At 41.7% G+C, this 13,847-nt stretch overlaps 1 protein-coding gene across 2 annotated transcripts in view; it reads left to right on the forward strand.

Annotated features, from left to right (window-relative positions):
* The window catches only part of LOC144678862 (histone deacetylase 9-like), a 635,070-nt gene that overhangs the window by 463,049 nt on the left and 158,174 nt on the right, over positions 1-13,847 (forward strand). For both annotated transcript variants that reach the window (XM_078538855.1, XM_078538856.1), the window contains exons 15-16: positions 3,011-3,060; positions 10,743-10,850. In XM_078538855.1, the coding sequence (XP_078394981.1) occupies positions 3,011-3,060; positions 10,743-10,850 (158 nt within the window). The remainder of the gene's footprint in view (positions 1-3,010; positions 3,061-10,742; positions 10,851-13,847) is intronic.

The following is a 13,847-nucleotide window of genomic DNA, read 5'->3' on the forward strand; positions in this document are numbered from 1 at the left end:
TGGCAGCACAGTGCCAATCATGCTCACGCCTGCCCCCGCACAACTCTCCGCCACCCCCGCCCCCTCCAACAGGGGGACATTTCTGCCCATTAAGTTTATTTACAATGTACTCAACAGCAACTACACGTGTGCTTTCAACTTCAACTCTATCTCTACCCTGTCTCCTGAAGTAGCCCGCGCTACTCTCCTATTGGTTACTACAGATCGTGTGATCTTCCTTAACAAGCATTAAAGGTACATTACGCACTAAATAAAACCATAATTACTACAGTCGTCAGTGAGATAGAATTTACGGACAAAATTTTTAGCTTGGTAGGCGGGTGCATGCCCAACCCGCACGAGCGTGAAATGATGTGTGTTGACGTTGGCCGAACGCGCTGACGTAAATGTGCAGTCACGTGATAGTTCAGTCAGCAGCGGTGCCGGAGTCAGAAGCGTATCTGCCGACAATTAAAAGGCTTGTTAAGGCCATTAAAGATTCAATTAACTTAAATTTTTCACTCCCATCCAACCTTACATTTTAGCGGGCAGGTGAAAAGCCAAGCAGCCTTTGCATTTTTTTGGAAACCTCATCCACGGGCGGGATGAGGTTTCCAACAGCAAAAAAAATTAATTAAAAGTTTTAAAATTTAACTAATAACATGTTTTATTACATTTTTCAAACCTTTATTATTTTTTTAAAAGTGCTTCATCTCCCTGAGGCAGCTCTGTGCCTCAGGAAGATTTTCAAGCACTCACTCACGCGTATGCGCAAAGTTCGTGCTCATCCCGCTCACTCTCCTCCTCCCCCCCCACCCCCCCACAGGCAGCACTGCCACTTGCGCTTCATGCTGGGCGGGCCTTTATTGGCCCACCAGCGTGAAACCGTGGTCCGGCCCCGATCACGGGCGACGGTCGGCTTCCCCACCCGCCCTCACCAAGCCCGCCCAACATGGCTAAATTCTGCCCTAGTTGTGAGTCTAGGACACCTGCCCTCCACTCAAAAAAAATATAAACCTTTCCTGCGTTCATTTTTGAGATAGCTCCAGCAGTCCTTTTAAGGATTACTGTTTAGGCTGCTCAACACCTGGGTCAAATGGGTGGAGCATGCTTCACAGAACCCCAACAGCCTCACATCTCAGGATCCTATTGAAGGTGACAAGTACCTGAGCACCATCAGAATGGGGTGGTAAGTGACTTGATGCCATTTTCAGGCCACACTGCCCCATTTAGTCCAGCTGAAGTGGATTAAAATCATCCCTCAAAAATACTGTGCAAATCTGTACTTGAGATGTTTGCTTTTTCAATATTTTTTATTACTATATCACTACAATAGTACTGCAGTCAATATATTAGATTAGCTGTGAAACATGTTTCACTGCAGACTGCGAGGTTATGCATTTTCACTTGTAATTCTTTCCGGAATGAATATTTACTCTTTTTTTGGTACAAGAAATGCAAAAAGCAGAGTGTTGAAGGAATACAAAAAAAAAAGAGTATGGAACAAAGCATGGCATGAGGAAATCTCGTTGAAAGGAAAAAACCCAACCGTTTTACTAACGTCCTTCAGGGAAAGGAACCTGTTATCCTGACCCAATTTGGCCTGTACATGACTCCAGTCCCACACCGTGTGGTCGACTCTTAATGCCCTTAGGGCAACTAGTGATGGGTAACAAATGCTGCCTTGACTGCATTTCCAAATTCCTAGAACAAATAGAAAGTTTCTTTTTGCAATTTGGTTAGGCGGTAAGAAATGAGCAAGGCTTATTTTATTTTTTAAATTTAGAAACCTGGATGAAGGACCCAAACATTAAGTGCAGGAAACTATCAAGATTGAAAATTGTTGGGAAAAGATTAGGTAAATCAATAGTATGTTAAATTAAATGACATAAAGACTTTCAAAAGCATTTGGAAATAATTTTAATTTTGGGCAATCGTGGAAATAGGCAATATTGGATCAACCAGCCATTAAACAGCTTGCCAAAATTTCCTGTTAATTGATTTCAGTGGAAAGGAAACTCAAGCAGGAAGTCTAATGGGCAGCCAATCTGATACCATCTAACTTACACCATCAGCAAAAGTTAAAGTTATCCCTTCAAACTGTTACACATTAAAAATGTTAATAATGATTGATGTGTTCAACTATACATATATTTTATTCCCCCAAAATCACCTGAGAGCCTATTGATTACTTATTGGTGTGAGGGAACTTGGAGGATGTATGGACAATGTGGCTGCTTTTTCCTCCATTATGTCATCCGCAATTGGACAGGGCAAAGATGGTTAATGAGGCAAATTCAGGTTTTGGGAAGACTACAATGTTCCTGCCACGACCTCTAGTGCCAGGATCAACAAGGAGAGGATCATGGTGATTTCTGGATTAGAAGTGTTGAGCCTCCTAAATTGATACATGCAAGAGGAGAGAGTCTAGAAATAGAGACTACCTCCATATAGGCCCCAAACACGTACTCCTTAGACTTCAAACTAGACTGAGATCTAAAATAATTAAAAATCCCTCACTTTGGGACACTTCAGCTCCCTTTAAAACCTCTCCCCCCCTTCACGTGCTGCATGTCTTGCTGTGTTGGCTCCATCCTGGTGGTAGCGATCCCGCCGGGAGCCCGCATTAAATATCTAATCAGGATATTGGTCGAAAGTGATGGTTCGAAGTTCTGTCTTACAGCTAATATGCCAACTAGAGGAAAGTCCAGGCCTATGTTACCATAAGTCAGCACTTGAAGGCAAGGAAGGGAGAAAAGTTTAATTTTAAAATCCCCATGTGTGCTGATCTTGGGGTATAAACAAATGTGTAATGGGCATCTGTGTAATGAACAGAAAATATTCCACATTAGCTCAACCTTGAAATGAACATCTTGTGAGGCTATGCAGACTTGAATGTTTTCTGTACTCCGTGCTCTTCCACCAAGTTTCCTCTGTTTATTACATGGAACTTGGCTTCTAAAATCTAAAGAATGCAAATCTGAACTAGCAACAATTAAGACTCTACTTATTTTTTTCCTTCTTCACCTAGGATCTGTCACGCAAAATTTCTTCACTGCTCTCCCATGTGGGGGTCTCGGAGTAAGTATAACTTTTGTTGCTGTTCATTCTATATGTTAGTTTTTAAAAAATCTGTGCACTGTATTAAGTCTTAGTCAGGCTTTCATTAAAGTCTGACAGCTGGAGAATTCCCCCAACTATTCTTAAGCAAAACACTGGTTGCTCAGTGAGTCACTAAATGTTCTCGAATATTTAACCCCAGATGGAAAAGACATCACTTATGCACCCTCTGTGTGACATTTTATGCTGTCTTTTCTACTACTCTTTACAAATATCCTCCTACATTCAATCCAAAGGAGCCTTAGTGATACACCGTTAACTCAAAAACATGTCATAAAGTCGTGCTTTCCTAAAGTTTTCCCTGCTTTTAATAGAACTGGAGGCTGACCTCACCATTCACCAAACAGGAAGTGGCAGTCATTGCACTGATGATTTGCAAACTAGTGGAAATATTTGTCTTGTGATATATCTTACAACAGCAATAAAAAGAAAGCTTAGTGACTCATCCTGAAGTAAAATATATAATAAAACTCTTCTGGAATTTTAATTTTGACTTTTAAACTTGCCCCCCTCCCCAAAAAATTACTAAGGACAATAAAACAACCTATGATAAGCTGGAGAGGGACATGCTGCAGGAAATAATACAAGCCCACAAGTCTTGTGTAAAGACTGTCCTGTGTAGAGATGGGAGATATAAGAAAATCTATATAAAAATGAATGGGAAAGCCATCATCTGCTTATGTTGCAAACAACACATATTATGATGAAGAATGTGCATCAGTAATTGCTGCAAGCCTCCTCAATCGTTCTCTGGCTGAAATGATTCACTATTGCCACTGCACTAGCAATTTACGACCACTTCAACTCATGCCAATGCCTGTGGCTTTGAGTCCTATTAGTTGCTGGCCTGAATATTTGTGGAGTGATTACTGATGCCAGAAATTATAACTGTCCTAATTTCTAGATTAGAGGTTGCAAACTATATTGAAGCAGAGCCCATTGCATAATTTGAAGGAGCAAATACCTTCGAAAGCCTTTGCAGCTGCAAAAAAATTTGTCCAAACGTGTCTTTGAAAATAGGGTTAGAACACAGAACATTTTTGCAACAGTTATATCCATTATTGGTTCAACTCTTTAAAAATAAAATTATAACTTGTGATGAAAGGGCAAGGGAATGGGACTAGCTGAATTTCCCTTGCAGAGAACTAGCATGGACCTGATAGGCTGAATGGCTTCCTTCTGTGCTGTGACCATTCTATGATTCCATGCGAGTGAATGTTGGAAATACACATTGAGTCTCTCAGCATCTGAAAAGTGAAATAACAGGTAGAGATTCGTTGCCTGGTGCTGATGGACCTGATGAGTGTTTTGAACATTTTCTCCTTCTATTTCATATTTCTACATTTTCAGGTATTTCCTTGTTATTTCATTTGATATAATTGTAGAATAAAAGATTCCATGGATGTGTGGATGTATTTAAACTAATACACTGTTGTATACTGGAGTAAATCAGCACACAACTGAGCTCCAGTTTGCATGTTAGCTGATCTTGGCTATAAAAGTATCAATTCTTTTCAATAATCATAGCCTTTAATCTCCTGGACGAGTGCAAATAGTGCTGCAAAAAGGAACAAGCCAGATTTTATGACAATACCATCATCAGCTGCTCTACTTCAAAAGGCTTTGCAGCGTTTGTTGTCATTTATAACTTGGACCTGAAACAATCCACAATTCTCTAGGCACGCTTAGCAAAATTGATAACAGACCTTTTTCTCCATTTGCACAGCTCAGAGGAGGCAATTCAAATCATCACCAATGGCAGCAAATATTATTTTTTGACAGGGTCATAAAAATATAAAAGGGCCGTGCTCATGACACTGGATGAGAAATGGGCTCTTAGGTTGGCTAGGGTTAATACATCTAGATTAGCTGGTGGCTGAGGGAATATGATGTTTGCAACCAGAATATGATTTTATATAAGGTGATTTCTTTCCTGATGCCCTGGAGAATACCCAGCACACATCAGAGAATACCAGTTGACTTGTATCATCTGAATTGGGGCAATTCACTGAAATTGTACCTAAAAGCTACAGGATGGCAAAATTGGTGGAGAAATAACATTGGATCACTTTGACAAATGACTGGATCATTGGAATTAATTTTGACATGAACTGAGTCAGTCACTTTGCATTCTGACAGTAATTTCCTCACTGAGACATTTGGCTCTGAAAGATGCATTTCCGAGATCCAAGTCCAAATCATTAGTAGTAAAATCACTATCATAGGAATTAAAAAGAAAAGTTAAAGATGTAGCCAATTTAAAAGAACTAAGTAGAACCTTGCTTCCCCACCCCATGCCAATGATCTACCACTTTGAAAATCAGTGTGTATTGAGATAGGGAAACTGCAGACCTGCATTACTATCTTTCGTGATGGCTGATTCCATTTCCTTTATGACATGTTATGCAAGAATAGATGCAATGGTTTCACTATATGCCTGTCTCTGAACTTGACAATGAGCAAGTAAAGGGCCTATAGGGACCAATAATCTAAGGGTGTAGTACTCTGAAATGCAAATGTTAATTTTTTGAAAAATGAAAACACAGCACATCTTAACTTCATCAAAGAAAAATCCTGCAGGGAGCATTTAAACATTTTTTAAATTAAATTACGCAACAACTAATTTTGCTAATTTACTAACCATATGCTTCTCAATGTGGGATAAATATTCATTATAGTGAATTTAATGATCACACTTGACTTTGCATACTGGTTTTTGCTAATTAATTTTTATATTCTGCACAATAATATTGAAATATATCCATTTAAATGTCGAACTTGACTCACATATGGACGGAGTGATGCAATGTGTTTGGACACTGAATTTCACATCAGGGGTCTGGGTTTGAATCAAGTCCAGAATGATAAGATGAAAGCTCTCTCCTGCCAGCTGCAATACTTCTATGTAAAACATATTTGAGTAGTCTCAACCCAATTCTCAGTGAGCCTACAGCACAAACCTATCCATAATCTGACACTAATTATTGGTAATCTCACACTGCAGGGCCACAAGGATGCTTAGTATAAAAATGGAAAGCTACTGGTGCAATGGGGGTTGCTGTTCTAACGTTGGGCTTAAATAATATTATTGGACAGCATAGATAAAGCTTGATTCTGCAACTAACTATTCTGCTAGGGGGAAAAAAAACTTTAAAAAAATGTAATTTCTTCCTTTTCTTCTGTCAGGAGGGTGCTTAATACAGATACTGGATACCCAAGATAGAAGAGAGTTTAATTTCCCATTTCTAACACTTTGAGCCCGAATTTGGCTGAGAAGGCAGGATTCAAGAGGCAGGCTTGTTTTCTGATCACGAACCCTCCCGCAACATGAAGCAGACAAAGCTACTGATTTTGGCGTAGGTGAGGGGTTAGTTGGTGAGGGGTTGGCATTGGCAGCCAATTAGTGGCTGGAAATCATTAAGTTGATCATTAAGGAGGTTATAGCTGGGCACTTAGAAGAGCTCAAGGAAATAGGGAAGAGTTAGCCTGGTTTTGTGAAAGGAAAATCATATTTAACCAATTTATTGGAGTTTTTTGAAGGAGTAACATATGCAGCGGATAAAGGGGAGCTTGTAGACATACTGTATTTGGATTTCCAGAAGGTATTTGATAAGGTGCCACATCAAAGATTACAGAAAATAAAAGTGCATGGTGTAGTGGATAACACATTAGCATGGCTAGAAGATTGGCTGGTTGGCAGAAAGCAGAGAGTATGCATAAATGGGTCTTTTTCTGATTGGCAGGATGTGACGAGTGGAGTCCCATAGGGGTCTGTACTGGGGCCTCAACTTTTTACGATTTACATCAATGACTTAGGTGAGAGGAGTGAAGACATGGTAGCTAAATTTGCAGATGACACTAAGGTTGGTAGGAAAGTACGTTGTGAAGAGGACATGAGGAGGTTACCGATGGATATAGATATCTTGAGTGAGTGGGCAAAGATCTGGCAAATGGAGTTTAATGTGGCAAAATGTGAAGTCGTTCACTTTGGCAGGAGGAACAAAAAAGCAGAGTATTATTTAAATGGTAAATGGCTGCATAATTCTGAGGTGCAGAGGGATCTAGATGTTCTAGTACATGAGTCACAAATAGTCAGTATGCAGTCGCAGCATGCAATTTAGAAGGCTAATGGAATGCTATCCTTTATTACGAGAGTGATTGAACATAAAAGTAAGGACGTTATGCTTCAGTTATACAGGGCATTGGTGAGACTGCACCTCGAATACTGTGTGCAGTTTTGGTCTCCTTAATTAATGAAGGATGTAAATGCTTTGGAGGTGATTCAAAGGAGGTTTACTAGATTGATACCTGGAATGAGTGGGGTATCTTATGAGGAAAGGTTGGACAGACTTGGCTTGTTTCCACTGGAGTTTAGAAGAGTGAGGCATGATTTGATTGAAGTATACAAGATCCTGAATGGCCTTGACAAGGTATACGTCGAAAGGATGTTTACTCTTGTGGGTGAGTCCAGAACTAGGGGACACTGTTTTAAAATTAGATGAGGAGAAATCTTTTCTCTCAGAGGTTTGTGCTACTTTGGAATTCTCTGCCTCAGAAGGTGGTGGAGGTGCGGTCATTGAATATTTTTAAGGCAGAGGTAGGTAGATTTTTGTTAGGCAAGGGAATGCGGAAAGCAAAACACAAGATCATCGGCCATGATCTTATTTAATGGCAGAGCAGGCTCGAGGGGCCGAATGGTCTACTCCTGTTCCTATTTCTTATGTTGTTATGTTCTAAGTGTGGGAGTGGAGGTGGTACACCATGGAAGTGGGTCATTTCTGGTCCAACTTTGCAACCATTGCTGTGGCTACCACCTGTGCTTGGTGTTAAAAAATAACTAAAGCATACAAATCTTCAAATTGGCCAGGGCGGATGGAGAGCTGCAATCCAGGATCAAGAAGGGAAATGCTCGTGTTATGCAAGTTTTATTTATGTGGAATAGAGTTTCTTCAAGACTTCCACTTTTTTCAATCAAATGACATTTTTTTCCACACTGCCCAACACTGTTCCTGATAGGCTGGAACTGTTCTGCTTTATACAGTTCCCAACAGCTGCCCAACACCGCGAAAATTCCAGTAGCTTAGAAGGCGAGTTCTTAAGGAGCTAGTTAATTAGTTAAATGCGCCCAATTAATGATGTGGAAAACCTTATTTCTCACCCTGCCCATTACTGCCCTCATGAAAAGTGGCAGGGTTGGGACCAGTGGCAGGACCTTATGAGGCATGATGTTGGTGCCATTTTATTTTCCATTACCCATCTCCATTCTGACCCAATCCCAGCAACGAAAATCCACCAAATGAGTTGGATTTTCCTGGCTGGGCTGCGATCCCAACGTTGGCTTCAATTCCGGATAGGGAACGTGGAAGTGGCTGAGGCAGGTTATCAGTTGTGATCTTCCTGGAGGCGACCAATTAAGAAGCTGCCTCCAGGAGCTCCAGGAGTCCAACTAAGGATGGCAGGTGGATTAGGGACGTGAGATGATCAATCAGTGGGGGCTGGCAGCCTCACCAGGAGCGGTGGACATTGCTGAGGCAGGAAGGCGAGTATGAAGGCGCTTAAACATGGAGGCACCCTCAGTTGCCTGTAGGGAAGTCAACAAATAAAGTGACCTGAAGCTGGTAGGGACATTGGGGTGAAGGGGAAACCCCTCCACAGGAGCAGTGATGGACAAGCTCACAGCCTCCACACAAAGCAGGGAGGCTGCTCTGACAGTGGGAAAATATCACTGCCAATGCAAAATGGTCCATAAGTGGGATTTCAATTGCCTTAATTGCCTGCCCGCCAGCGTATGTTGAGCAGCTGATGCTGGACTCCACCCAAGAATTTTCCCAGAAGCAGGAATGTATCAGGGAAGTCTCCTGACGTGGCTCCTCCCTTTGTTCCTGACACCACATCCCTCACTGCCTCCAACCCCATCTCCATGGGTCCATGGAAATTCAGCCCTTTGCCTTGAGGAGTCAAGAAAAAGTGCCCTGACTGTAAAATATTGCATCTTCTTATCACTAGCAGACTCAGTAAATTCTCTGACAGTGCCCTCCCAATTACCTCAGCTGCACTACCCATTTAGACAAAATATTTTAATTACAAGTCTAGACCAATGGAAAGCAAAGATATGTCACAATATTTTGTGGTTTTTTAAAAGTGTACTGACAAGACTCTTTAAATGAAAAGTGAAGTTAACAGTGCAATCAGCAAATGCAGTAGAGAACTGTAAATTAAAAACATGTGTTGATGAAAGAGTTAAGTTTTGCACAATGCACACTTCCTAGTTATGTTCAGACAGTATACAATTTATTAGATGCCTATATATGACACACCCACCCTCATTTAAATAAAATAAACTTAATAAGGCAGCGTTGTTTCTTCTTTAAAGGGCACTAATGACTGTTTTAGGCAACTGATCCCTGGAAAATGGCTCCAACCAATTTCAGATCACATGTTTTTCAGGCATTGTTGGGGTATTAGATATTGCAGTGATGAATTGATCCTTTCGTACAAGCATCATATTTCCTCAGCCACTGGCTAATTTAGATACAGCATAAAATGGGAGCAACAAAGACCAATTTCTATTCCAGAATTCCCAAACTAACAGTGAGCTGAGGCATTTAATAATACTCAGGTCTCACCAGCTACCCTAAGGCCATCCCTGAATGGCTGTTCATCCTGTTTATAACTAAAATACTCTGGTGATACTGAAATCCTGTCATCATGCAGCACAGATTAGCATACATATTTTTTCTTTCTCAATAAATTCATGGATCCTAATAATAAAATTGATCTGCTTCATAAATTGTCTCAGTCAGCTGAACCATTAGTGTTTGGCATCAAAATGGCAAATACTGACGATTATTTCTTGTTGACTATAAATAAACTAAGAATTTTTACTGTTGAATATCCCTCTCTTACAAGCAGCAGTAACAAAATATATGTTTAATATATTCAGTGATTGTCTTATTCGGTTAATTTCTGAATGGTACATCTTGTAAAAATAATACATTACTGCTTTGACTATAATAGCATAAAAAGTGAGGATAAAATGACAGAAATTATAACAGTTATAAACTGAAATCTTTATTAATGGATAAGAAATACTAGTACCGGAATTGTATTTTTATAAATGAAATGTAGGCAGATTCATTTAATAAAGCATAATCTAGCTACTTTCATTTAAATAACTAGACTGCTTTATGTAACTAAAAATACTGGAGGTAGAATTGCATTTTTAAAGAATGCTTCTAAAATTGCTGAGTATGCTTTCTGTTAGTATCTAATGTGATAAACATTCACTTGGTTTTCTTTTCAATTTCTTTGGCACTTGTATAACAGAGTCATGCACATACCACAGACCCCTGGCTCATATCAAACCACTACTGTGGCCTGTGTATAACAGTCTTGCAAAGTAAGCCAGATCCGGTCCATGCATGTGATGTTGTTTGTAATGAAGTCTAAACACAGAATGGCAGTGAGGCATGACAGGAATGTATTTCCATTGGACATGGCTGTGTATAAAAAAGCATAAGCAATCCGTGTCCAGAAGGTCCGTTCAGCTGGCCAAGAAGGAAGACTAATGTTATTGTACATTGGCTGTCATCCTGCCAGCCCTCCCTCACAGATTTGTTTCTCTTTGCTGTCTGTTTGCTCAGGTGGACAGTGACACCATTTGGAATGAGATGCACTCGTCCAGTGCTGCACGCATGGCCGTTGGCTGTGTCATTGAGATGGCTTCCAAAGTGGCCTCTGGAGAGCTAAAGGTGAGGTCCAACAACGTTGTGTGTGGGAATTATTGAGGAAACAAGAGACAGAGAAAGCTAATTCAAATAATAAGGCCTGTTCATTGGGAAATAATTGGTTGACTGAGAAATTGCTGATCTGAAGGGTAACTGCCCACATAATTGTGATGCATTATGAAATAGATAAATTATATCTGCAGATTGTTGTCCTCCTACTGTACTTTTAACTTCACTTTTCTTTATACTAAAATGTCTGGTAAGCTTTATTTCCTGAAAAGAAATATTCCCAGTGCAAAAAGTCTGTTGCAAATCTGGGCCTGGTGAAAAGTTTTAAATTTATACAGCCTTGACCCAGTTGAAGGTTACTCAGAATGGGATAGAATCTGTTTGTGCTTTTCTAACTAAGTTCTTTTTGTTGAGAGTTTATTGTAACCCAAAGCAAAACATTTTAAAAATAGGAAGAGCAAAAAACAGTACATTGAATTAAAATTAAAATTCCTCACACATAGAATGTCCTTTTACTGCGGAACTCTTTTGTGGAATAAATTTGTGATGAGTTGGTCAGTCTTGGCTGGACACGTTAAGGGAAATGTATACACCCTGTGTGGCTATAATTTGACAGGAAGGTCCCAGGCTACCAGCAGAAAATATGTGGATATTTTCCCTTTTTATAATGAATATTGCAGAGAGTCCTTTCAGGCTGGAGAGTAATTTTAACACTATCACATAATACCTACAAAACTGCGAGAGAGTAGAAATGTGAACATGGTTTGAAAATTTTGAAAATCCTGCTTTTTTATATGTCATCTGTTAGATCCCCACCTCTTCATATCCCACTGACTATAAATTAAAATAAACTGCCTGCTAAATTTTTAAACGATTCCATAGTAACCCCTGCTTCAACTCAGAATAGGAGCTCTCGTTCTGCTGAACAATAAATCACTGGCAATTTTTTCAGGTGTACTCTTTCCTGTTCTGGGAATGCCACATTGTAATTGCTCTCTAATTTCATAATTCATCCCATTGTGTCCTCCCTTGCCCTACTGCTTAAATTTAAAAATAATTCTTGCCAGCTCAGCCCTGCATCCCAATTAAGTTAAAAGACACTTCATCTCTGAGCCACTTACTCTGGATCAGACAATGTAATCTACAAACCATAGTTGCAAAACCTTCTTCAGCCAACGCATAGGCTGGAATTTTCCAGCTCAGTTGGCATGGGGCATCATGGCAGGCGGGGGTGGGGGTGGGATTGACAGCATGGCGAAAAGGCCAAAAATTGGTTTCACGCTGTTGTGAAACCAGTTTGCGATTGTCCGCTCCACCCGCCAATGGCAGGCTGCAATTCCAACCACCACACGTTGGGAATGTCATTTTAGTGTATTTGCATCTAATTATAAGCCCTGCTCACCAGGATCATCTCCCCACGGTGTATCATCCAGGCACATCAACATGTTTGACAACTGTAGATAAGTGACATGCACCTGTCAACCTGCACTTCACTCGGGGCTTCGAGGTTTGTTTGCCTACCTTGCTTCGGGCGGCAATTGTGGTCATCAGCGTCAGGTTTCGCAGGCAGCACCACATCACTTTTAGGGGGGCTCACGGGCAGGTCTCTACCTACCAGACTAGCCGTAAGGTAGGGGTGGCTTTCTAATGGCTGCAGGGCTAGGGCTTGCTTGGGGAAGGGGGAGAAGGGGCCTCAGGCAAGGGAAGAGACTGCAGGTCGAGGGCTGTACTGGGGAAGGAGGGTATCCCAGGGTATATGTAGGGGCACATGTTGATCTGTACTAGTGGCCTCAAGATGATGAGGGCTGAGGAGGAAGTCCCCAGAGGAAATGAGCCAGATGGAGATGTGAGGATGCGTGTGAGAGAGTGAGTGGTGATGTCCCTTGAGCTGGCAGTGAGTGAGATGCCAGTGAATGTGTGATGGCCTTGTATGTGTGTGAATTTCGAGTAATAAGATAGTTGCCTTACCCTGGCAGCACGGATGAAATCATTCATCCGCTTTCTGCACTGGATGGCCGACCTCTTGTGTGCAGCATTTGTACTGACCACCTCTGCCACCGCCCCTCAAGCCAGTGTGGTGAGACTGATGGGCCTCCTGTGGCCAGAGCGGGAGTAGAGGACATCGCTGAATCAGGGGCTGCACTCTTCTTGGCTTTTGGGACCATGTCTTCACCGGAGCAGTCCTGGGCTGCAAATATTGAGATGTGTATGCACGGCTACAGTTTAAATATGGCGCCCTGCGTGAGGAACTGGCGAGGTAACGGTGTGGCAGGCAAATAGGATACCGCCTGCCAGCATGACAGCGTGTTTCCTGTGGCTGCATAGTTAATGAGACAGGAATGGGACAATACGGTGCGAAAACCTGCAATTGCGACTGGCAGGTAAAGTGACTATTTTCCTGCCCGTTACTGCCCTTTGTACAAATCTGGGACGATTCTGCCCTTAGAGTCATAAAGTTATAGGGCAGAATTTTACGCTCGGCGTGCAGGTGCGCGCCCGACATGCTGGAGCGTAAAATAGCGTGCAATGACTTCCGGTGAGCGCCCCAACGTCCTGCAATATTTAGTTGGCAGGTGCGTGCCGGCGCCAGGGCTATGCCCACCATTAATTGAGAGGGCCACTTAAGGCCATTAAAAAGCCAATCAATGCCAATTTTTTGTTGCCCGTGCGATTTTGCACTCATCGCATGGGCAAAATGGGCAGGTGGCCAGCCGGCAATTTCAAAAATATCATCTATAGGCGGGATAAAAGGGGTGAGCAGCATTGCCAGTGTCAGTAGTGGGGAGTTTGGTAGATAGTTGCTGCTGTGACTTATTGGTACTTGGCAGCTTCACCTCTGTTCGGAGCTTCATTGTTAGCATCTCCAGGCTTCATTTCAGGTCTCCTTGGTGTCTCCAAGGCCCCTGGAAGATTCAGACCATGTGGACCCTTCCAGGTATCATACATCCTTCTGTTACCCTGGTAATGGGAATTGTGGTCTCCGCTGGTGGCATCTCCTCTGAGGAGGAAGAA

This window comes from Cetorhinus maximus, chromosome 3 (assembly GCF_964194155.1).
Source record: "Cetorhinus maximus chromosome 3, sCetMax3.hap1.1, whole genome shotgun sequence".
In the NCBI taxonomy this organism is placed as follows: domain Eukaryota; kingdom Metazoa; phylum Chordata; class Chondrichthyes; order Lamniformes; family Cetorhinidae; genus Cetorhinus; species Cetorhinus maximus.